The sequence below is a fragment of the Motacilla alba genome, chromosome 4A (genome assembly GCF_015832195.1).
Source record: "Motacilla alba alba isolate MOTALB_02 chromosome 4A, Motacilla_alba_V1.0_pri, whole genome shotgun sequence".
Taxonomy (NCBI): Eukaryota; Metazoa; Chordata; class Aves; order Passeriformes; family Motacillidae; genus Motacilla; species Motacilla alba.
This window is the reverse complement of record NC_052045.1, coordinates 15,378,768-15,404,598: the sequence shown is the minus strand read 5'-3', so window position 1 is coordinate 15,404,598 and position 25,831 is coordinate 15,378,768. Positions and strand designations below refer to the sequence as shown.

General features: G+C 51.3%; 1 protein-coding gene across 15 annotated transcripts in view; it reads right to left on the bottom strand.

Moving 5' to 3' along the window:
- Nucleotides 1–25,831, bottom strand: part of ARHGEF9 (Cdc42 guanine nucleotide exchange factor 9) — a 201,356-nt gene that overhangs the window by 44,469 nt on the left and 131,056 nt on the right. For 13 of the 15 annotated variants that reach the window (XM_038123210.1, XM_038123208.1, XM_038123209.1 and 10 more), the window contains 4 exons: nt 21,308–21,487; nt 10,574–10,765; nt 5,568–5,747; nt 2,900–3,132 (listed from right to left, as the gene is read on the bottom strand). In XM_038123210.1, the coding sequence (XP_037979138.1) occupies nt 2,900–3,132; nt 5,568–5,747; nt 10,574–10,765; nt 21,308–21,487 (785 nt within the window). Of the gene's footprint in view, nt 1–2,511; nt 2,840–2,875; nt 3,133–5,567; nt 5,748–10,573; nt 10,766–21,307; nt 21,488–25,508; nt 25,534–25,831 lie in introns of those variants that run through there. The other 2 variants (XM_038123222.1, XM_038123213.1) reach the window with 2 other exon arrangements.

The window sequence follows — 25,831 nt, the reverse complement described above, 5'->3', positions numbered from 1 at the left end:
GGCTGCCTGATACATCATATTCATCCCAGAGAAGTCTGCGTGATGAATATGATATATCAGGCAGCCCATCCTCTATTTTTAGAGGGACCTTAAGGAGGGACCTTAAAGCCCATCCAGCTCCACCCCCTGCCATGGGCAGGGACACCTTCCACTGTCCCTGTGTGCTCCAAGTCCCATCCAACCCATCCTTGGACACTTCCAGGGCTGGAAGGGATCCTGCTACACAATGAAGGACTTCTTGTGCCTCCCTTTGTGTGAGCATCTGTGTGAAGGGAGTGTTGCTTCTGTCAGGCAGGAAAGGAGCTGTGCCAGGGGGACATCAGGGTGGCCTGGAGAACATCCTTGAGCTCTTTAGGGAAACAGGGAAGTCCCTACAGCCAGGAAGGATCTGGAGAGGCAGGGAGAGGTGCAGGGTTTACAGACAGTCACCAATGATCTCCCAGCAGTGATGCTCATGCTCAGAAGGGAGGGCACTCCCTGGCAGAGTCTCCTCACATCATGTGTTCCTACATTCCCAACTCAAGCTCCCTTCTGCTCTGGGAATGCTCAGGATTCCAGCAAGCTGCACTTAAGACCTTCCTATATTTAATTAATATTAAGATGGAGTAGATCTTTAAGAGGTGAACAGATGTGGCTTTGTGAAAAATTCAAAGGAGCCAGGCTGCAGACAGGCAGGGAGGGAGGGAGGCAGGCTCTGAGCTCACACCCATCCTGCCTCCACGCAGAGTGGGACGGTGCCAGCCGTTCATCTTGGGAATGCTAATTCCCTAATTCCAGGGAGAAAACCCCAGCAATGTTTTCCTGTCATGCTGTAATGAAGAAAAGGCTCAGGACTGAACTTTTTGGGCTCCCAGCCCACGTCTGTGGCAGAGCTGGCAAAAACTTAGAAGAAAAAAACAACAGGAGCCATGAGGCAATGATAGGATCCCATTAACCATGAGATGAAGGTAAATAAATGGTTTGTCAATTCTATTGGGGCTGCAGTGGCCACTTCCCAGTGCTTCATCAGAATCCAAGTCTAGATCCTTGCCAAGCATCACGTGCTATCTCTGGGGAGCGTGGTCTGGATTCTGGTTTCAGCATTGTCCTGACATGGTGCAGGGAAAATCCACAGCTCTGCAGATGTAGTGGCAGTGAAAAAAAAATGAAAAAAAGAAAAAGAGGAGATGTTCCTCTTTTAGATGAAGCTCACATCCCTGCTTTCCCTGGCAATCCTGTGTTTTCCCATGTTTTGCCTCACTCCAGGGCTGGGCTATCGCACCACTGTGCAGCCACAGGTTTCCTCCCAGTGCTGTCAGAGCTTCAGGGTTACTCCTCCTAATGCAAGGTGAGCAAACCTCACCCTGCCTTCCCTTCCCAGAGCACAGAGGAACAGGAGAAACAGAGTGTCCATGGCAATCCAGTGCCACAGAACCCTCAGGCTGAGTTACCAAGTGCTGCTGACCACGGGAGAGCTCCCAAGGCTCCTCAGAATATGAATCTGTGTGATTCCTTAACAACATGGTGAGTTTAGAACATCCCAAAGGGAACAGGAATGTGCTCCCAAAATAACCCAACCCTGGTGTTATCACAGTGCCCACATCCCCTTTGCTGTGGCTTCCAAGTAACTCACAGAGGGTCATTTTAAACACCCTCCTGTTGGGAAGCCACATCTGAGCTCCCAGCCAGTGCTGTGGGTTCTCCTGTGGCTGCTGAAGGGGAAACCCACAACCTGTGGGATCCCAGAGTTGCCTTCTGACACCCCAAGGTTCCCACGAGTCCATTCCAAGTTTGATTTGGTCTTTGGAAAAGCAGGAATTGGATCTGAAGCCAAAGGCTTGTCCAAATTGGTGATTTGGGGCATTTGGCAACCCTGAGTCACTCAGACTTGTGGGTCAGGTCTAAGCAGATCAATGCATCTCTGCTCACATCACACTTCTGTTCTGGCTTTGGGAAAAACAAGCCATCAAACACTTGCAGAAGTTTCTGAAACATCTCTCATCTTTTCTGTTCTCACTTGCTTTTAAATGAGTTTTGGAAAAAGTAAGAAAATTGGCAGGGCAGGAACAAACCTGCTCTCAAAGGGCCTGATTTTTCTTTCACCTTATTTTCACAGCAGTAAATCCCAAGTGGTATCACAGGCACTGCTCCTGATTCACACTGTCAGGCAGCCAGGCTGATTGTCCTCAGCAGCAGCAAGAGACCCTGGAAATTTGGGAAGCAATCAAACTGCGGGTGCTCCTCTGAACCTAAACTCCACAGCAAAACCAGAGATGGGACTGGGCTGAAAAGCTGAGCAGGTTTGGAGCTCTCCCCACATCAGGCTCCAGCTGCAGACCCTGGCCCTGTACTCACTGTGTGCCCAGGGTCTCCCTGGGAGCAGGGAAGGAGCCTCTCAGACCCCTGAATGCTAATTAGGTAATTTTTCCAGTGTAACTGGTAGCATCAGAAAGTACATCCAAGGGTAATTAGTCCACATGTCTGATTAGAATAGAGCTCATTGTGCCTCCATCGAGAATTGCTGCTTGGAGAAGACTGAACTGTCTGCTAACCCTTTGTCCTGCTCCTGTTTATCCAGGATGTCACAGGGACAAGAGCTGGACAAAAAATCCCACGTCCTGGCGGGGATGGAGCAGTGGACAGAAAACCCCAAGCCCTGTGTAGGGAAGCAGCACTGGACAGAAAACCCCAAGCTCTGTTGGGAAGGAGAACTGGGCAGAAAACCCCAAGCCCTGGGTGGGAAGGAGCAGTGGACAGAAAACCCCAAGCCCTGGGTGGGAAGGAGCACTGGACAGAAACCCCAACCCATGGGTGGGAAGGAGCACTGGACAGAAACCCCGCGCCCTGCAGGGAAGCAGCACTGGACAGAAACCCCAAGCTCTGCAGGGAAGCAGCCCTGGCCCCATGCCTGCTGAGGTACCTGTGCTCCTGGGCCGTGTACTTGAGCAGCTCTGCCAGCTGCAGGGGGTACTTGCAGATCTTCTGCACGGGCGTCAGCAGGAAGCCGTCGATGGCGATGTCGATCATCTGCTGCAGCAGGCGGCACGCCTCGAAGAAGTGCTGGTACCTGCTGTCCTTCATCAGCTTGGAGAGCTCCATGCACGCGTCCAGGTGGTTGTTACAGTACTCAGAATAGATCCAGAAGCCATCTTGCTGTGAGGGCAGAAGGAGGAGGACGGGTCAGGCAGAGACCCAGCTGATCAATGCCCCACCAGGGCTGGGAAGGGCAGGGTTCTGTGGGATCTGTGGGGGCCGCTGGGCCAACAGGGAAAGGAACCACAACTCTCCCCTACAGAGACAACCCTTCAGGCGACTAGGGTGAGAAAAAGGCTTCTCCCAGCCTTTCTCCTTGCTGTGACATGCAGATTCAGTGTATCCCATTGGCCCTGGTGTTCTGTCTTGCCCCTCAAGATCCCTATGTAAACCCCTGCTTTCGCTGCCTCAGTGGCTCCTTTGCCACTGGACCCTTTGGGGAAAAAGCTCAATAAAGGCTCTCCCTGGAACCCCACACGAAGGCCCCGTCTCTCCTTCTGTGTCTCCTGGATTCCAGAAGAGCTAAAATCACCCAGAGTGAGCACAGATGTGCCTGTGGCCCCCCAGAAGTCTTTTTCAAGACCCTTCTTCAGGATGGTCCCAGCACTCTGAAGAACACCCACCACGACAGGTTTACTGGGACAAACTCCTCCAGGGAGGGTGGGGAGGCCCTGGGATTCTCTGGGAGTTCCCATAGTAGCTGTGGCTGCCCCATCCCTAGAAGTGTTCAAGAATGAGCTTGGAGCATTGTGGTCTGTAAAGGTGTCCTGCCTAGCAGGGTCAGGAACAAAATGATCTCCCCAACCCAACCCTTCCAACTCAAACCAGTCTGGATTTCCTAGAAAGCACAGCCCAGGCAGGAGGAAGGATGGATCCTACAGTGCTCCTGCTGTTTGGAAGAGGTGCTGGGAAAGGAGGGACTGCAGAGAGGGACCTGCACTCTGACACATGGCCAAGGTCTCTGCAGGTACAGGTGTGTTAATGTGAGCCCTGCACAGAGCTGTGCTTGTTCTCAGCTTCAAATTGTGCAGGGAAGGTTTGAAAGGCACAACCCAGCAGAGCTCTGGCTTTTGGTAAAACAAGAGGACAACCTTGTTATTCTAGAGTTCTTTCCCTGAAAGAGCCTGGAGCACCTAGCAAGTGTCTGGGGGCTGGATATGTTTGAAATTCCCTTTACCAATGGGGAACCCAAAGCACTGCATGGATTTCCTCAGGAACAGAACCCCAGAAAACACTAAAAACAAACAAAAAACCCACTCACACATGTGCTCCTCCACCTTTTGGACTGGTCTAACAAGTTTTCTGGTGTCTGTTTAGTTGGAATGTGCTTTTTCTGCCTTCACTGACCAGAGACTGTCACCTTTAAGTTGGGCTTGATTCATCTGGGCCATGCAGACCAGACAATGAAAGGACAGAGGAAGATTTCACTGGAAGGAGATGGGCACAGCCCAGCACCACAAATTAACTCTGAGACAGCCCAGGTCAAAGTCAGGTGTTGCAAACCAGCCAGTTCCACTGAGCTGGGGTCAATGCCTTCCGAAAAAAGGACAGATTCTATTCAGCCAAGACATGCTTGCCCAGCAATTACTTCTCAGTCCCTGAGGGTCCAAACAAGCTGCTTGTCTGGGAACAGGGATCCAGTGTCCTTCCCATTCTCACAGCTGACCCAGCCACGCACTGACAGCTCTCTCTTCCTGAAGAAAATGAGGAACAAGATGCTTTGGAGATCTCTAAACAGGATCTAAACATCCTCACCCCTCGGTTTCCCAAATGGCTAAGCAGGGACAATTTATCAGGAGTTTATCAGCCAGCTCTCAGCCCCTGTCTGGTGACAGGCAAGTGTCAGATCTTCCTCCGAATCTCAGCAGCAATTCTTGCTATTGTCACTATCAATGAATTGACAGCACAGCCTCAAGTCATGACATCTGAGTTACTGATTCTCGGCAAGATTTCCTACATCTTCCCAGCACTGAGGTGGAATGCGATGCTGCTTTTTGCAGGCTCTGATAAGAACCAGCCATGTTAACACCTCATGCACCTTCTCAGAGGAAACCCCAATGAGAGACTCAGGGATGTTTAAAAGATGCTGTGAAACTCTTTAGGGATGTTCTGCTGAAGTTTCAGGAAGGTTTATCAGGAATTTCCCTGATAAGCAGTGAACTGTTGCCCTGACACAGCACAGGAGCTGCAGCACCTCTGAGCTCTCATACGCTGCTCCCCTCTCCCTTCCAGGAAAGCCTCCAGCTCCAGGGCTGGCATTTGTTTGACATTTCCTGATACATTTAAAACACGGGCCAATTTATCAGCTCTTGCAGGAGGTGGTTTATGGAGCAGTAGGATGGGAAAGGCAAAATCCTCCAGTATCTTCTCATCCATGTGATTCAGATGTACTGGGGGGTTATCCAACTGCATATCTAAGTTCTCCCTCCTCTTGGAGGGAGTACATGGAGACTCACAGAGCAGACCCTGATCTGTTACCAGAAGAAGTTCAGGCCTTTGGAGTTTTTCTGTCCCTCCCCAGCCCAGGTCTGGAGGGACAATGCCAGTGGACTCACATGTTCCAGGAAGCACGGGCCGATCTCACTGAGATGGGGGTCCTCATTGTTGTACTGCTTCTCCAGGTCCCGCACAAACCCCATCTGAAATCTGTAGATGTCTTCAATGTTCCCAAAGATGATTTTCAGCTGCTCGTCACTGAACATGTCCCTCCTCTTGCGGCACTGCTTTAAGTAACCCTGCGAGAGTGAGAAAGAAGGATTTGAGAGAGCAGCAACAGCTAGGGGACAACCCCAAGGAGGGCTGCTCAGTGCTGAGTGCCTGCTCCTGCAAACCCCACTGCCCCCAACACCTCATACCCAGGTCTCCTACAAGCACTGCTGCTTCCATCCTTCCAGTGGCACAGCCTCCACAGAAAGCTGCGAGGGGCTGTTTGAGCCTGCTCTGATTTCTCCTTTCAGCCCAGTAATCAGGACAAGGAAGCTGTTTAGTACCATCAGCAAGTTCTGTTTAGTATCTTTATCCACCACCTGGATGAGGGGATGGAGTGCACCCCCAACAAGTTTGCAGCTGATGTGCTGGAGGGTAGGAAGGCTCTGAGCAAATCCCCTCATCCTCCCACACTTCACCTGTCAGGATGATCATCACTGAATCACAGAACTGTTAACTTTGGAAAAGACCCTTAGGATCATCAAGTCCAACCAGAATGATTTAGACTAGAAACTTTGCAAGGCCAAATCTCAGATATTGCAACTGGCCTGGTCTATTTTGCAGCATCCTGACTAGAAAGAAACAACACAGGGGTCATCAGGAGATGACGTTGCTTACTTTGCTTGCCTTTATTATATAGGAAGGGGAAAAAATGAAGGGAAGAAAACGCCAGCAGCTCCAGTGGAATAGCTAAATTTGGGAACTTGGGATGCTTAGTCACACTGCCAGCTGGTGACATGCAGCTGCCGGGCCACAATGAACACTGGAACCCTGCAATGAACTGTCCTTCAGCCTCACCATGTGGTTCCTGGCAGGGAGAACTTCAAACATGAATGAGAAATGCAACTCTGGCCGACCTGGCCTGGACCCAACCTCTGCCATGTGCAGCTCAGCTCGGAGGATGCCATCACCCTGAATTTCCTGGCTTTTCAGCTGAGAAGTTTGGGTTATGGAACACCTTCTACACTTCCTAATCTAGGTCTCTCTTCCCCCAGGAGCTCCTTGATGACTCATTTCCCTGGGTTTCCCTCTCTGATTTTCCAAGGCCATGAGGAATGGGAGCAGGCTGCTTCCCACGCTGCGGGATGGTCACAGGGCAAACCGAAATCTCAACTGGGGAGAAATGACACAGAGCATCTCTCCATGCAGATCTTCCTGTTTGCCTGATGATCTCAGAACAGCCTGGGGAAAAACCCAAGGAAAAAGCCAGGAAAAAGCCAGAGAAAAGCCAGAAAAAATCCCTCCCTGTGCCCATGGGGCAGTGTCCCCTCACTGTGCTCCATGACATCCCTCCCCTCCTGAACACAGGAACATCTCCCAGCCCCGGGGCTGCCATTGGCTGCGATTCCCATCCTCACTATTCCCACTGTCCCTGTGCTGCTTCATCATTTCTCTGGAATCACGTGTCTGGAGGAGCTGAAGCAGCACATTTCTGTGCAGGCACCTCTGAAAGCACAGGGAGAAGAAAGGAATGTGAGGAGTTCCCAAGCCTCATCCTCTCTGTGCATTTGAAGGTGGTTTCCAGCACAAGACAGGAAAAGGAGACTGAAGATTCATCCATAACACGCAGCAGAGGAGACTGCTGCAGAGTTTTTCCAGTAAATTTACTTCTGTTACATAAAACAATGTCATCTTCCTTCTGCTCATCCCGTCAGGTTTGCTCATAGAAGGGAGAGCTGACTGATGAGCAGATGTTGGAGAGTGTTTTGCTCAATGAATACCTAAAAATAGCTGCCAAACTGTCTGTCTTTAAAGTACTTTTCCATGTAGTCCCTGAAGTATAGGCCAAAGTTGGGCAGAATTAGCAGGAGGTTAAGTGCTAAGTTTTCTTCACCCCACAGCAAGCTTAGAGACAGCCAGGAGAGGTGGTCAGTGTGTCAGTCCATCCATCCATCCATCCATCCATCATCCATCATCCATCCATCATCCATCCATCCATCCATCATCCATCATCCATCATCCATCCATCCATCCATCCATTCATCCATCATCCATCCATCCATCCATCCATCCATCCATCCATCCATCCATCATCTATCCATCATCCATCCATCCATCCCTCCCTCCCTCCCTCCCTCCCTCCATCCATCCATCCATCCATCCATCATCCATCATCCACCCATCCATCCATCCATTCATCCGTCATCCATCCATCCATCCATCCATCCATCCATCCATCCATCCATCCATCCATCATCCATCCATCCATCATCCATCATCCATCCATCCATCCATCCATCCATCCATCCATCCATCCATCCATCCATTCCTCCATCCATCCTTCTTGTCTGGCTGAGAGCAGGGTGAAGGAGAGAAGAAGGTGGCTGCAGGCTGTAACTTTAAAGGCAGCTGGGAGGATATTCCAGATTTTTTCCTTTCTGAGCCGGTTTGGGGCTGTTCACATCCCCAAGCCAGGCCCAGCACCATTTGGCTGCCCCCCAGTGCTCTCTGTGCAGGGCTCCCAGCACACAGGTGAGGGTGGTGCTGAAGGGCACACAACCAGAACCAGCACAAGAGCAAAGCTCAGACTGTTTGAACTGCAAAGGCAAACCGGAGCCAGAGCTGGTCCCAGGCAGCCAGGCTTGGATACTGGTCCACAGTAAGCCATGGGAGCAGTGGGGCTTTGCTGTGGTGAGGAATCCCCTCCAATCCAGCTGCTTCCCACAGGCTGTGGCTGGCACAGGGGATTTTCATCCTGGTGCTGGCCAGCTCCTGAGCTCCGTGCCTGGCCAGACTCGTGCCATGGGTGTTGGGAGTAGTAACAGGGTGTGCAGTGGCACAGGAGCAGGGAGTGGACATGCATCCTGAAGCAGAGGAGAGCAATAGGAGGGCTCGTCATCACCACCCTCCAGGAATGACCTCCCATCCTCTATCAGGATTTGTTATTCACTGCAGCTCAGAAACAATAACTACACACTGCTAAACTCAGCATCAAACCAGGCTCAGCCTAGCCAGAGCTGCTCTGCCATCCCCTCTCATACCTCAAATCCTTCGTCCTACACCTAAAACACCCTAAAACAAAGAGCCTCAGGAAGAGGGCAATGTGCCCCTGTCAGAGCAGCTCAGCAGGGCCTGGCTGCTGCCTGCTCGTGCTGTGGCACAAACAACAGCCCTGCCCACCCCACCAGGGGCACGGGGACCCCAGTCCAGCCCAGCTCTCCCTGTCCAGCCCAGGCTCTCCCAGTCCAGCCCAGCTCTCCCAGTCCAGCCCAGCTCTCCCAGTCTAGCCCAGCTCTCCCAGTCCAGCCCAGCTCTCCCAGTCTAGCCCATCTCTCCCAGCCCTGCCCATCTCTCCCAGCCCAGCCCTGCTCACACCCCGCTGTGCCAGCTCCCATCTGACAGAGCTCTGGGAGCCTTCCTCAGCAAAGGGATTGCTGGGATTAAACTGAGCATAATGAGCCTCTCTCCAGCAAGGCACAGCCCATCGTTGCACAGATGAGAATGCCCATTTCAGTCCTCCTCCCTGCTTAGCTGAATAATTTCTTGGTGCTCTACCTGCAGGTAAGATTTATCCCCTCAATCCCAGTGTGCATCACACAGAGCAAAGAGAGAGCTTTCTGGATCTCTCCTGTCTGGGATACATCATTAGGGGCAGTAAATCAGTGTTCCCTCACTGCAGCTGAACCTGTCTGCACCTCCTGAGAATCCCAATTGGCAGAAACATGGTGACATGGCTGGAGATGCAGGTTAAGGTTTATTTTTGTTTCTTTTATTTTCGTTTCCAACAGAAAAGTGCAAATGCAGGAAAAGAAACAATATGTGGAGAAGTGTCTGCAGTTTTCCCTTCTCCAATGCAAAGCTCTCTGACTGAAATAGCACACTGAAATTAAGCTCATTTGTTTCCAAATTGAAATCCCAAGGCTCTTCCATATTTGAAAAGTGTCATAGATGCTTTTTGGATGGCTGCTCTGCCTTGCTGGGAGAAAAGCAGCAAGGATGAAGCGAGGAAGACATTCCTCTAAGCACCATCCCCAAGGGGCTTCACCACACTGACTGGGCACAGGCTCACTAAATCCTAAACATTGCGAGGGATGAGCTGAAAGCCATCCCCAGACTTTGATTTCAGGGCTCACAAACTTCTGCCTCTCAGTGATAAGGACATCTCTACACACAGTGCCCAACCTCTCTGGCACAGCCACGTGTTCCCCTTCCCAAACACCCAGCACCACAGGCTCTGCACTTTGGGCCCAGCTCAGGGCACTAATCCTGAACTTAAGGGGTTGTAGCGGTTAATTGTAACCTAATGAACAAGAACCGAGTCGGGGATTTGTGGGGTCAGTCACTGAAGCCCAGTGCTTGCTGGTTCCCTTCTTCATTTCCCATGGTGGAAACATTTTGCCCTCAGTCTCGCCATAAAAAAGGCAAATGGGGGCCATTCTGAGCCAGGGGAAATTGTGAACCCGACATGAAAGGCACAGATGACATGGGTAACTGATTGGTTTAATTACAACCTAATTTCCTCAATCACAAGTTCAAAAGTAGATGGCATTGGGTTTTAATTAAGAGGACTGCTTGAAGGATCTCAACCTCATCATGTTTTAGTCAAAGAGCTATGGAATAAAGGTCAGGAAATTGCACTTTTGGTTAATACAAACTAAAGGAATTATCAGATCCAGCAGGAAATTCTCAGAACTGTCAATACATATTGACAGATGCTGCTCCTCCATTAGACACAGTCCTCAGACACTTCAGCTTGTTCCCAAATCACCCGGGGACAAACCCAGGCTCAGCCCTTGCCAGCCCCCCACCACGGGCAGGTGCCCCAGCCCCAGGTACCTCACAGATATCCCTGAGGGGTTTGATGCAGGGGGGACAGAGCCAGGCCAGCCCCCAGGGGTGCCCCAGCCCCAGGTACCTCACAGATGTCCTTGAGGTGTTTGATGTAGTGGCGCTCGGTGCTCATGATCTCGTTGATGACGTTGGCTCTCATCTGGTCGCGGTTCTGCACGGTCCTGCCCAGGCACAGGCAGTCGGCGCTGGGGTCCAGGTGGCCGTTCTGCACCTCGCTGGTTCCCTCCTCCACGCCATCCTCCTGGTTCACCCATAGCTGCAGGACAGAGGCACAGCACAGGGATTACTGCCAGCAGCAGCTCGGCGGGCTGGCTCAGGGCTGCACGGCTCTGGGAGATGCTGGGTCCACCTCTCCTCATGCCACGGGGTGTGCACAGAGCTCCCAGCCCACCCTGCCCAGTTCCATACTGGTGCTAGCAGCCCCAAAGGCTCCCCACACCCTCCCCATCTCCTGGGGATTGCCAGTGCTGGCTGCTTTGACCCCAAATGTAAAATCCCCCTGTGACAGGGTGAATGAATGAGTGAATGCTGCCAAGAGCTCCCGACTGAGACGGACACGAGTGAGACAGGGCAGCCTGAGGAAACTGAAGTGCTGGTGGCAAGCACACTGTCCCAGCTCCTGCCACCCCCAGCTGGGGTCCCTCTGAACACAGGACCCTCTGGGAGCAAGGGTAAGCCCTTCCCACGGGACTGATTCCAGGTGGAGGTGTGGCTGGTCCAGAGATCTGCAGTGCACTTCAGCTCTGGGCTGTGCTTCTGGAGCTCTGTCACCTCCCAGGCCAGGGGCTCTGAAGGAGCCCTGGTTCCATTTCTCAGAGTTTCCTCATCAGCTCACAGGGACAGCCTTCCTGGCTCAGGCAAATCCCACATCCCAGCACCCCAGCACTGGAATCCCCAAACCATGGCATCCCCAAAGCAAATGGAATGGACACCCCTGAGCAAGTCTCCTAAACCTGGGGGCTGAGGGCAGCTTGGGACAGGTGCACCAGGCACTGAAAATTACAAAAAGCAGTGAAAAAGGATCTGTGTGCTCCCAGCACACTGAAGCTTCCTTCCAGTATCAAATAAAAAACATCCATAGAAATTGCAAATTCCACCTCTCCCCTGTGTGCCTGAACCTGTGCTCAGCACACGGATCAAGGGCTCCTTCTGTTACCTTTTCCCACAAAACCTGCTTAAAATAACCCTGATTGACTCAAATTGAGCTCAGGGTAGTTTGTAAACAAACATTAAATAAAACTTAGAGCTGACAGAAATACCTCTGTCTTTCACAGACCACCTCAGCTGTGATGGAAATGAGGCAACTTCTCTCCTCAGTGTTTGAAGTCCCCAAATCCTGGGGACTTTTGATCAAACTAAAAATACATTTTCCTGTGAGCAGTGGAACTGTCCACACACAGAGTACAAGCAAACCAGGCAGCATCATTAACCTGATCTTCAGGCTTCCTTTCAATGTTAATAGTGTTTCCTGCTTCTCCATTATTCAGTTTAAACTGGGCTTTGCACAGATTGTAAAGGGCAGTGTTCCTGTAAATTAGGAAAGTAAAAAACCTCCAAACCTGCTCCTGCTCCTTCCCTGTATCCCCAACCAGCAGCTGTTCTGCTAAACCACCTCTTGCAGCTCCCACGTTCTGCCCTCCCACAGGGAGTTGTAAAGACCAAAAAAAAAAAAAAACCGAACACCAAAAAACCCAAACCCATCTCTTCTTTAGCAGGATGTTAATGATGCTGCAAATCTGGGGGATCAAAAAGGGGGTTTGTAGGATTTCTATCAGCACTGGGAGGCCTGGCTGAGGCCTGGGTCACTGTGAGTGAAAGTAAGGAGCTGGTGATCCAATGCCACCAAATACAAATCCAGCATGGAAAACCTCTCCTGGCACACTGAAACAAATGTCTCCTGTCCAGGAAAACAACCCAAAATCTGGCTAGAAAAATCTCTCTTTCAGCAAACCCACCCTCCTCTGAAAGAGGTTTGGGGTCCACTGAGCAACACCCCATGAACGTGAGCAGTGGTTTGTGCTGAAAAATAAATACATTTTAAAAATTAATAAAACAAATGCTGCTGCTGAGCAATGTCCTTGTTGGGGTAAGGGACCTCAGGGCCAACTACTGACAGCAGTGCCACCAATTTCAGTGCTGGGAAAACCTGGGGGTACCCTGATGGGTCTTGGGAAGGACAGAATGGCACAGAGAATCCTCCAAGGGACATGTCCTGCTGACAGCTTCATTGGCATTCCAACAAACAATCCAGCAGGACCAGTGAGGGGATTAAACGCTGTTGGTTGAAGTTTAAAATAACTTCTCTCCCCGCTTTTCCTCCCCTACAGAAAGGGATTTTGCAGCCTTCCCAAACCCAACAGGAACAGCCTGTTACGAAGTTTGATGACATTCCTGCCAGTCAGGCAGCAGAGCACATTTATAAAGCTCTACCTCCTGGAGTCAGGTGATCATGAGAAAAAATTTGATTTTCACTTAAAAAAAAGGCCAGAAACATCTAATAATTACAAGGCATGTGTGTGTAAGCCTGAGTCATGAATCCTAAAGGCTTTGAAACTCCAAGGCAGATAGCAAACCTACAAACTTTCATGATTCCTCAAATTCAGGCTGCCTTTTGTGCACAGCAGGAACACTCCCTCCTTCCTCATCTGCAAATCTCAGGAGTCCTGCTTTCTTCCTTAATGAAATTTTTGCTCCTTCCTGCTAGGATCCATGTTCCCAAAGGGAAAAAAAATACAGTTCTAGTCTAGATGACTTCTGCCTTAGATTAAAAACAAATGCAACAATTTTATCAGCTCCAGAGGAAGCTGAAGGTGTTTCCACCTGGCACCCTCCAGCCTCTGCTGCTGGAAGGATGAATCCCACTGTGTTGTTCAAACACTCCTGTTTCCATCTAAACCTCTGAAGTTGTCTGAAATTCCAGCAAGGATCCTTCTTCCAGGGCATCATTTGAAGTTGGGACCATGACTAATAAAAGCTGAGGTGCAGTGGCAGCTCTGGCACTGACCTTGGGCCAGTCCCTGCAGCTGGAGGAGGTTTCCCCACCCAAACCCTGGGATAATCATGGAAAAACTGATGGAGCTGTTGAAATATGGGCTGAAATGCAGCACAAGACTCTTGTTCTCACCCAGGAGCAGCACCTGGTGAGACACCCCTGGGGTTGGGTTTGCACCTCCAGCTCTCAGCACTGGGGGGGAGCTGAGGCCACGCTGGGCCAAGGGAAGGTGGCACTGCAAGGGTTAACTGTGCCCTCTGTCCCAGTGCCACATGCCCAGGCTGCATCCTTGTGCCTCACTGACAGTGATGGAGCTGCAGGTGACAGCAAGGTGGCACAGCCACACCGGGGAGATGCTGGCCTTGCCCAGAAACTTCTAAAATTGAGTGCTTTGGACAAAGCTGCAAACACTCCTGTTTAACCCAGCACCTCTGCCAGGGTGATCTCTCTGTTTCACACACATGGGGCTCCCAAAAATGCCTGAATTTCCCTCCTTCCTGTGGGGAACAGCTGAGATCACACTCCTGGAAAAAGGTCTGTCTGCTCCCCATCTCTCCAAAAGGACACAAAGGCACAGCTGCTCCTCCCTCTCAGAGCAAATATCTCCATTCTTAGAAAAGAAACTTCAGAACTCTTTGTTTTCTCCCAGTTTCATCCCATCTCTCCAGCACTCCCAGCTCAGGATGGGTGGCTGCCATCCCTGGGGGGATTTCCAGGGAACCCTACAATAATAAATCCAGGGTCTCTTTAAACATCTCTGCAATGGAAAACATCAGGGGTTGTAAAATAAAACAGCACAGGGAGGGCTTCCCCCAGGCCCTGAAAAACACCCAGCAACCAAACCACCAAGCCCCTGAGAGTCATTTTGAGCACTTTGTATCAAGAATTAATTAGAAATCAGTAAAAACTACAGGAAAAAAAAATCAAGTTGCATAGAGGTGATGTTTCCCATTGAAAGACCCCTCCATGTGGAGAGGAACAGACTTATCATGAGGCTCCCAGTCCTATCCCAAAATTCAACCCTAATTGGGAAGTCATGACCAGCTCTTGCGTAATGCAAGAACTTGCAGAGGCAGATAAAAGTAAAATAATCACATAAAAAAGTCCTTTCCCCTAAGGACCACTTCTGGGAGCCAGGGAGAGCTGATGGCTGCATTGTGCCAATTCATGCTCTCCATGACTGATATCCTTTTCGAAAGGGAAAAAAGGAGGAGCCAGGGAGCCACAGGCCAGGCAGGCTCACCTCAGTGCCCAGCAAGAGCACGGAGCAGATTCCTGGAAAATATGTTCAGGCACGTGGAAGGCAAGGAGGTGACTGGGGAGAGCCAGCAGAGCTTTCCTGAGGGCAGAGCGTGCCTGACACATTCAGTGACCTGGGACAAGGTGCTTACAGAGCTCACAGCCCCTGCCAGGGCCTGAAGGGGCTCCAGGAGAGCTGCAGAGGGACTGGGGACAAAGCATGGAGGGACAGGACACAGGGAGTGGCTCCCACTGCCAGAGGGCAGGGAGGGATGGGATATTGGGAATTAGGAATTGTTCCCTGGGAGGGTGGGCAGGCCCTGGCACAGGGTGCCCAGAGCAGCTGGGGCTGCCCCTGGATCCCTGGCAGTGCCCAAGGCCAGGCTGGAAGGGCTTGGAGCAGCCTGGGACAGTGGGAGGTGTCCCTGCCATGGCAGGGGTGACACTGGATGGGCTTTAAGGTCCCTTCCAGCCCAAATCAGTCTGTGATTCTATGAAATAAAATTTCTCTAAGTAACGATTTATCAGCTTGCAGCTCTACCCAAATGGTGCACGAAATCACCCATGGCACTGGGCCAGCATCACTGACCTGCAAGCACTGCAGATTTACCCTGCTCAGTGCAAGCACTGGATGGAGAGGACTGATTCCTTCAAGAGGCACCAAGGCCTGATCACCTCGTAATGATCAGAAACGACAACAAAGCAAACATTTTACCAGCCAGCTGGGTGATTAACCTGCTGCCACTGGATATTCACGAGGACAAAACCAGCAGATAATGTGCCATTCTGGATTCTCACTCCCAATTAACTACATGGCAGATTAATGATACACACACCCTTCAGAGAGCTGCTGCCGTCCCAGGGAATCTGGATTGTACAGGACAGCTGTGGGTAGTGCCGTGGGTTACAGTGCCAGAGGCTCCAATAACCTGAGAAATGCATGGAAGCACAGAGCCTCAGGACCCTCTCCCACCCCTCTACCCTGCCCTGCTCGCCAGAGCAGCTCCATTCCCACAGGATCTGCTCCTTTTCCTGCCTCCCTGAGCTGCTTCCAGGGCTGTGTCCTTCCCTGCAGCCCCATGCAGTGGCACATCCCTGTGCGGTGTCACACTCCCATGCAGTGTCAGACCCCCGTGCAGTGTCACATCCCCGTGCAGTATCACATCTCTGTGCAGTGTCACACTCCCGTGCAGTGTCACACTCCCATGCAGTGTCACATCCCTGTGCAGTGTCACACTCCCATGCAGTGTCACATCCCCACCCCATGCAGTGTCAGACCCCCGTGCAGTGTCACACCCCTGTGCAGTGTCACATCCCTGTGCAGTGTCACACCCCCGTGCAGTGTCACATCCCCACCCCATGCAGTGTCACACCTCCATGCAGTGTCACACCCCTGTGCAGTGTCACACCCTGTGCAGTGTCACATCCCCGTGCAGTGTCACACCCCTGTGCAGTGTCACACCCCCGTGCAGTGTCACATCCCCACCCCATGCAGTGTCAGACCCCCGTGCAGTGTCACACCCCCGTGAAGTGTCACACTCCTGTGCAGTGTCACATCCCCGTGCAGTGTCACACACCTGTGCACTGTCTGTCCCCAGCCCTGTCCCATCCCAGATCCCTGTCCAATCCCGTCCCCCCCCAGCCCTGTCCCTCCCCAGCCCTGTCCATCCCCCTGTCCCATCCCTGTCCCTCCCCATCCCTGTCCATCCCCAGCCCTGTCCCATCCCTGTCCCTCCCCAGCCCTGTCCATCCCCAGCCCTGTCCCATCCCTGTCCCTCCCCAGCCCTGTCCATCCCCAGCCCTGTCCCATCCCTGTCCCTCCCCAGCCCTGTCCCTCCCCGCTGCATTAAGCAGCTCGGTTGTTCATCTGCAGCCCAGGAGGGCCCGTGGTGCAGAGCTCTGCACAAGTAAAGCAGCAGCAGCCTCCAGGCTCAGCCTGTCCTGGGCTCTGCCGAGGTGCTCCCCTTTCCCAGCCTCCAGGAGGAGTGAGGAGCTGCCCGGAGATGCTGTGTGTCCCCGGAGCTGTCCCTGCCAGCCCCGGCCCCTGCCCAGCGGGGGAGGGCTGGGAATGTGGCTGGGATGCAGTTTGCTGGGAAGCACAGAGCATCTCCTGTATCAGGACATTTGGCAGCAGAGGAAAGGCAGCTGAAGCAAGGTGCTTTCCCCTCCTGTGGTCCTACCACTCTTCTTCCCCAGCCTGAATTTCTCCCTCAGTAATCTGGCTCCAGCCTCAGTGTCCTCCACACCTTCCAGCCCACAGGCTCTCTGATACCTTCCCTTTCCTCCCTCCAACTCCCCCAGCTTTAGCAAAGCCTCTTCAGCTCTTCCTCTCCTCTCTAAAACTCTCATTCCCAGCCTCAGAAATTCCCTTTACCCAAGGTGAGAAACACCCTTCAATCATTTCTGGGAAAGGAGAAAGCAGGGGATTCTGTAGGGACAGCTTCAGGCTCTGTATCCCCAAAGGTGAACAAGAACAGCTCCAGAGAACAGGCCCTGTGCTCCCTCCCTGCTCCCTGCAATCCAAACCCAGATTCCCAGGGGCTGCAGCTCCAGCAGGGACCAAAAGCTGCTTGGACACTGCAGCAAACTGCATGTGCTCCACTACATTCCTCAGAAGCCTGGGAATCAGGGCTCAGCCCCCCATTTCCCAAAGCCCAATCCCTGCTGCCACACAGGTGGCAAGAGCAGAAGCTCAGAGCTCACTGCAGAGCCCTGCCAGGCGGGGAAGGGCAGGCCCAGGGAAGGGGCTCTGCAGGTTTGTGCCTGGAGGGGCTGTGGACATTCCTGCCTGGTTTGCCTGACTCAAAGCAAGGCCTCAAAACTCTGGCTTTGCCCCTCCAAACCAGCTTGTTCAGGGAAGGGCACAGTGCCAGTGTGTGACCCTTTGGGGGACCTGTCTGGGCTGCAGGTGGCACAGGGAGCCCAGGGGTGCTGAAATGCTCCTTGCCTTTAGGAACCCCAAACTCTGCAGCTCAGCCTGTCCCCAGCAGCGCTGCCCGTGCTGGGCCCGACCTCCAGCACAGCTATTTGTGAGCTGGACTTGCCACAGGAGAATCAAATCTCCTTTAGAAGGCTCCGACTGCAGCTCCATCCTCTTTCTTGGGGAAATCTGATGCCCCTGGCTCTGAGGGAATGCTAATGCAAGGGCTGCAGTGGGGGAAAGCAGGTGAGTGATAAGCTCAGCAAGATACAATCAGATTTTACAGGCAAAAAGAAGCAGATGGGGCAGCAAAATGGGGAATTACAGCTGCAGTATAGAGCAGGCACAGCTAAAAGCTAAACCCACCTGCCCAGTAAAGGCACAAGCTGCCAGGCACTGGGACCAGGCTCTGGGTTGAGAGTCTCCTTCTCTATAGTGCCTTAAAAGCTCACTCCAATTTATCCAGCACTTCTCCTTTAGCAGCAGAAAATAAAGTGGGTCAAAGGCAGCTTCTCAGCAGGAAAATCAATCTAAAATTACAACACTTGGGGGAACCAAGGCAGTGGTGAGAGAGAACATGGAGCACTGCCACCCCTGCACTTCTCCACCCCTGCACCTTCTCGTGAAACAGAAGACCATGAAGATTTTATAGCCCCTCCTTGCTCCTTGGCAGGACCATTTCTTCCCTTCTTCAGTCACCAGACACTACAAGAAGCTGCAGTAAAAGCTCCTCAGCCCCAGTTCTGCTCTTTACCTTGGCTTAGTAACATAAGGAAGGGAGACTCAGCATTGCTGAGGGGAGAAGAAATATATTCTGCAAGCTCAGTCTGGTATCCAAAGAGACTAAGGAGAGTTTTACACAGGAATAAATCCCCCTCCCTGCCCAGGACAGGGGCACTCTGCCATGTCTCTGAGGAGAGATTCCACTGCACAGCATCCATAAGCTTTACTCTTTTTTATTTCTCTTGCAGTGGAAATATGTCAGAGCCCAAACATTAAGCCATTTGATTTCCTGTGTTTGGAGTGTCTCACCTGGGCTGTTTTGGAGCCTTGATGAGGAGCTCGGCAATCAAAACTTTGTTTTGAGGCTTGCTGTGCTTTCTGAAGGAGACCTCAAGGTACAACAATGGGTCCATGGGCAGCCCTGGACTGTTATTCTGAGCTGTAAATCCCTCCCTACCAACACTGAGCCTGTTTTTCTGAGCCAGTGTCAATGTGCTGGTTATGCAAAAACTCATCTGTAGCCCACGATGTACAGACAGCCCAAGGCTCTGCCATCCACAGAGGGGAAAAAGTGGCATTACCACCACAAGAATGTGAAATCTTGTTTGAAATTCCTGCTGGTTTTTCTCAGCTGTACCTCCCAACCTGTCAGACCACTGGAATTTGACAGGATCTTCAAAGACACCGTGCAGCCACCACAGCTGTACCCTGTGGGTGTCCAGCGTGCTCAGAACAGGCACTAAAATACACCACAGACACCTTCACCTGTCTAAACCCAGCTCGTTGCTGGGTCTTAAATTTAGTTCTGGAGTTCTTATCCACCTTTCTGACTTAGGGGTGTTCATAACCTTCTCCCTGAGTGCAGCAGCTCCCTGCAGAAACCATTCACCATTCCCTGCTGGCTCCAAATTTTACTTCTCCTATGCTGTGCTATCTCTTCCCCCCAAAAAAACATTGCTTTATCCATCCAGTTTCTCCTTGAAAGTTCCTGAGCTCCCAAACCTCTGTGGTTTCCTCTCCCCACCTTCCTTCTATCCAAGTCCAGGCTACTAAGAGGATTAGTGCAGGTGCAAGCAGGGAGACAACAATTGCTGTGTGTGCAGGGAATTCAGGAGCCTTTTTGTTTGCCACCCCTGGCTGTCATGTAAAGGAGGCCGAGGGAATCAGCAGGTTCCTGTTTTCCTCTCCACTTGCAAATGTGAAGTTCCCTGCTAGGAGATTTTGTGAGTGCCAAATGCTTTGCCAAAGGTTTTCAGATGATCTGGCTGGAGAGCAAGAAGCGTCAGACATCTCATTGCAAACTGGGTTCCCAGCCCAGTTTTGTCCTCAGAAGTGATTCAAAGGACTTTGAGAGGAACCCAACTGTGCAGTGATCTTCTCCTGCACTCCTGTTAGTACTTACAAGAGGCCTGAAGTCTGAAATATCCTGAAATTAATCCTACTTGGCTTTATACCTGTCTGGTCTGTCTGACATCCCTCACTTGAATACTATTCATATTCTATGCAACATATTGTTCCCTTTTCCTTCTGTGCTTGCAGAAGAGAAATACAGATATAAAGAAAAGCAATTATTTTGCAAGTAAAACTAGAACCACCCAGGCTAAATCAGGCAGTTTTCTGGCATCATCTTAAAAAAGCAGGGCTCAAAGTACAACAGAGAAAAACGCAGCCTGCTCATGATGTGAGTGATCATCTGCTCTTCTCGCAGTTCTTTCATTCCTTATTCAGCTGCTTTGGAAACCTGAGGGGCAAATCTTTCCCTCCAGCCTCCCTTCAAGACCTGCAGACAAAATGGGCCAGAACTGTTGTTTTTAGATATTAATTCTCACTAAGGCAGCAGAGACAGGCATTGCTCCCTTCTGGGAGGGGAAAGGACAGGTGTCTGGTCCCTGCCTGCCCTCAACAAGTGATTCTCAGATGGAACAGCCCAGCCAGCCTCTGCAGAGCTGATGGAAGGATTGCTCTCACTGGGATATGGGACAGAACAGGCAAGAAACCTGCCTGGTCAGGCTGTTGTGACCTTCAGCACTAAGGATGAGGATCCAGGATTTGTTCCAGACATTTGTCTGAGATTCACTGAGTCCCCTCTCCTTTGTTCCCCACAGTTTCTAAAACCATCTTCCCAGCCTTTGAAAAGTGTAGGGAGAGATGGGGAGTTCAGCCAAGACCATGATCCGTGGGTTGGGGCCCCAAAGACACAGTTCATTGGTTTTTTGGTGTGTTTTCATTAGAACAGTGTTTCCCAGACTATTCTTAACGTCCTGCAGACAGTTTGTTTGTGACACCAGACCAAAGGGCTGTTCAATCTTTTTTCCAGAAACACACAGAAATGAGCACTGGTCAGTGCACTGAGAGGTTAAACTGGCCCAGAATCTTTCAGTGTTTAAATTAAGCAAACAAAATGAGATTGTTCTGTTCAGCCTTTCCAGCTGCAGCACAGAGGAGGTGTGTTAGTGACACAGGTGAGAGTGTTTCTGCAAGAAGGTTTTCACCTCAATCACATCTGACACAAATCCATTTTCTAGACTTGTTGCCACCATTGGCTCCAGGGTCAGACTCACAATACCAAACACAATTTGTATACCCAAAATACCAAACACAATTTGTTATCCCAGGCCAGAGTAACAGCATGAACTTTTTTGGGCAGCCCAACTCCAGTTCCAGTCATGGATCTCTCCCTCTTGGCACTGGCCAGACTTGGGGGAGGCACAAGAGCTGTACCAGAGGGGAAAAAATTGTGTCCTGGGGAGGCAGCAGCAAGCAGAAACCTTCTTTGCTGCCCATTTTTGGGACACAAAACAGACAAAGAAGTGGGAATCAGCATCAGTGAGAACAAATACAGCAAAAACTGAGGAAGAGCTCAGTTCTTGATGTCCTGAGCATGAGACATTCCTCAGAGCAGTAAAAAGCAGAAAATCACTCACCCTCACGAAGCTGGCGGGAAACCATCCTTCCTCATCGTCGATCTGACCCCACCACCAGTCCTTGTTGGAAGCATCCAGGACCTTGATGACGTCTCCTGCTTTAAACGCCAACTCCCGGTTGGCCATGGTGACGTGATCCCATACTGCCTCAGCACTGACAATGGAACCACCACTGATCAGCTTGGGGAGAGAAAGGCACAGTCAGGGAATGCCTGCAGCCCCAGCCCCTCACATGCACAGCAGCACAGCTCGCAGCCAAACCTCATTTCCATGGCAGCTCCACCCTGCCCTTCCCACTGCCCTCATCCTGCTCCCAACCATGCCAGGCAAGCTCCAGGTGCCATGTCCCGTGTCCCCCAGGGCCTGGCACCTCCCCTCCCACTCCATACAGGCACATCTGTCAGGGACAATTCCACTGACACAATGTGCAATGCCCAAAACCAGCAAAAACAAGCGATGGTGTCCAGCAGAGGAATTTTCACTTTGGTTGAAATGTCAGAGGCTTTCCATGCAGATCCAAGCAAAGTTAGTGCACGTATTTAGAAGGGGTTTTTTGAAACTGGAGGCTGCCTGTTTTAGTGCTGGTGATGTACTGACACCTCTCACTTGTGCCATGCTGCTGATCTGCCCTGAGCCCTGGCCTGCAGCAGAGCCCAGAGCAATCCTGCTGCTCCTGGCCATGGGGACAGGTCACAGACCCTGGACACTGGATGAGGCCAGCCTGGTGTGTGACAGGACCTCAGGAACATGTCTGCCTGTGGAGCTCATGGAGCCTCAGAAGTGCACCAGCACAGCCCAGGTCTCCTCTGTGACAGCCATGAAACTCCTGCTCCGTGCTGGCTGGAGGGAGCATCCCAACACTGGTGCCTTCCACACCACCAGCCATCCATCCACACCCAGGACACCCCCTGCCCCTCTGACTGACAGCTGTGTGCTTTTAACAGAGCAATAAATTGTGTTTATGTGATGCCCACTGCAGGCATTCTGAGCTGAGCACTGAGGCTGCCCCAGCAAATACAGATTTTCCCCATGTGCTAATCAGCCTGTCAGAGCCATCCTGGGTTCATTAGCTCTGCCACTGAGACACCCTGACCATGGACCTGGGCTGCCTCCAAGTTCCAGTTTGAGCTCACAGGGGCATAGCTCAACCCTGTGGCCCTTCCAGACTTTGTTGTGGCCAGGCTCTGAGAGCCACGGTGTCCTCTCAGCTGGGGGAGGAACACAAGGCACACAGACAATAACCCCTCGCTGTGGGTGTGCAAGAGTAAAAGCTCTTCACGCAAGTCTGGCATCCCCAAACCCCTGTTAATCACTGCCTGCACAGTGAGAACTTGAAGGAGACCTTCCAGCACAGCTCCAGGTTCTCAGCATCAACAGAGAACACTGAAGTCATCCAGACAATCCAGACAACAGATTAAAGGGCCTGATTTACCATTTGCCTTGGACTGGCTCTCCTTTACAAATCTCATCTCCTTGGCTTTGGGACAGCCAGAGCTGCAGTCCCAGCCCTGCAGTTGTGGAGTCAGTCACACAAAGCAGCAAGACCTACAAGGCTTAACCTGGCAGTGCCCTTCATCCTCAAAACCCAAACAAATCTCCTACTGCCACTTTTGTCCCTTCCAAATTGTTCCTTCTAATTCAAAATCAGCTGTAGAAGAAAACCTGTCCCCTTTGTGTGTCATACAGGAGACTGTCCACTCACGCCTCACAAGATCCTGGGAAAACCAAGGCACAGAACAAGCCCTCAGGGGATGGCTGAACTTGTGGGCACCTCCTGCTTCACTGAGGGGTCATCCCACATCTGGGCTTTTGAGACACAGCTGGAGGGAGCCGGGCACCAGAGGGTCCCACCCGAACCAGCAGCAGCTGCAGTCAGATGGTGGTGGACCCCCAGCTCACCCCAGAGCCAGGCTCAGCAAAGCAGGGGAGCCACATCTGGAGAAGTAACACTTCTAGAGACTGATTTCTGATCCCAGTACAACAGCTGGATGCTCAGAGGCGTTTCAGTGCCTCGTCCCAACCCCTTCCTCTGCTCCCAGTCAGGGTTCCTGGATGCCCTCATAAATAAGGATCAGTTTAATGCACAGAGACCCCCAGAACAGATCTGGAGGGGATGAGACGTCAGAGCTGAAGAAACCCCATGATACATTTGAGACCAGGTACCATTTATCTGTTCTTGAGCTCTTCTCCTTCACCAGGGCCTCCCATCTGCCATATTTATGGATGCTGTCCAGGTGTGCTTTCCCAGGCAAAGAAGTTCTGCCCTTCCAGCCCCCAGCTTTTCCTTCCCCCAGGCATCTCACCAGCCCTTTCAAGCTTTCACATTCCCTGCCTGCATTTTTCTGGAACACAGATGACCAGAATTGCAAATACTATTCCCAAAGGGACCTTACCAGAGATTTGTGGAACAGCATGAAATATTTATTCCAGTGTCACAGAGATCTCCCAGTAATACCTCACACGTCCCCCTTTCCCCATGGCTACCTCCCACCCGTGGCTCACAGGGATCCTGCACTCAGCTCCTCTCAGTAAATGCTGTAGAGTACGTTCTCTTTGGCTGGAAAATCAGTTTTCTTGTCAAAAAATGAACCGGGTTGGCCTGACACTTGTTCCTTTTGTTAATGCCATTGGGTATTTTAGTCCCTTTTGCACTGATGAGGAACCAGGAACAGAGCTATTACGCAGGAGCCGTGTTCCTGCTGCTTCTGCTTCAGCTGACAGAGATTCTGCTGTCACTTCACACACAGCCAGTTCTGGGCACAAACTGCCACAGAAACGTCACTGAGCCCAAACTTCAGAGGGACTGTGCTTCAAACCCTCCCAGCCTACTTTGCAAAAATCCATTCCTGAGCCCGAGGCACAAATCCCAGCTCTGAGGAGCAGGCAGGGACTGCAGAGGGACACAGAGGGACAGACAGAGGGACACCTCAGCTCTCTTGTGCTGTTAACACACAGGTCTGGAAGGTGCTTTCAGGGGATGTCAGGAGCTGGGGAGGCTTTGCAAGGCGCTTCTTGATCTCAAGGAGAAAGGCTCCAAGTCCTTGGTTCTCACTGACCAGCGCCAGCAGGGGCTGGTCCTGTCCAGCCCCTGGCCCTTGCTCTCAGCTCAAGGAAGGGATCCACATCCCAGGAATCCCGCAAGCAAGCCTTGCCCTTTTGGAACACAAATCCAGCTCAGCCTGTACCAAAAGAACGGCGAGAACTGGAGTTCCAGCCATCCCACGTGCTGAGCCCACTGAGAGAATGTCAGGGCCTAAAATGAAAAGATCCAGTTTAATTTATCTTGCAGGACATCTTGCTGCATCCGTGGAGCCATCCAGCTCTCTCAGGGCAGGGTTATGGAGACAGAACCTGACATCTGCAGCAGCAGGAGATGACAAACTGCAGAAAGGTCAGCATGAAATATTATTTTCTCAGAGAATTCAACACAGGAGCTCTTCACTCCAGAAAGTTCATGTCTCTTGGCTTCAAGGCTGAGCTTAGTGCTGTGGTCAGAGATATTCAGCCAAAGACTTTGGAAAGAACTTCCCTGCCATAAAGTAAGGTTCTCCCACACTGCAGCTGAGGGAGTCATCTGGACTCCGTGATAGCCAGTGAAGAGAAAGAGACACATCTGGAGTGTGATTCATCCTGGCTATTTCAGCAATCTACCTTCCAGCCAGGTGAATCATGCCCTAGAATTCACTCTGTGTTTAATTGGCTGAGGCAGAGGTTTGCATTTCCCACATCTTAATGTTCATCCCATCTTTGATTTGCCCATTGCCAAAGCCAAAGGACAGAATTTAAGAATAATAATCACTATAGGAATAGTGAAATATTAAAGCACACTCTCCCAGATACAACACTTTTCTGTATGGTGAAGGTTGATGGAAATAAAGTTATGTTCACTGTGCCCACCAGAGGAATTCACAAAATCTTAGCCACGTAAATTTACAAAAATTGGAGCTTAGATTTTTGGGAAAGTGTCCTACCCATAGGAAAGGAGAAGCAGTGAGAAGAAATGCAGCAGGTGACAGGGACATTCAGCGTGACATCCCCTGAACACTGCCTGTCTGCCAGGTGGAAGTTCTACTTCCCATTAAAATCAATTATTCTTGTCAGCTGCTTGTTCAAAGTAAAGAGCCCAAAGAGAAAATTCCTCAATGCTTTCACCTCGTAACATGAGTGCAGCAATGCCCAGGAGCATTTGGGAACTACAGACCTGAGAATAATGATTGCTGCTGTACAGGAGCCTGCAGAGCACTTTGTGGGGTGGAGGAAGAGCTTTCTCAGTGGGCAGAAGAGAAGATTAACTCTTGGGATGTTGTGTGGGCTGGGCACCAGGCACAGGTCCAACAAACACCATGGGCAAAGGGAAATTCCAGGGCACAGAGAGGAGGGGCCACTTCCACATCCTAGCAGCACAAACCAATTAATTTAATGAGGAAAAGAAAAAGGGCAAAAAGACATGGCTCTGTCTAACTCCATGCACAGCTTAAGCACCCTAAGAACAGGAGGTATGATCCCTGAACCACCAGGACCAAC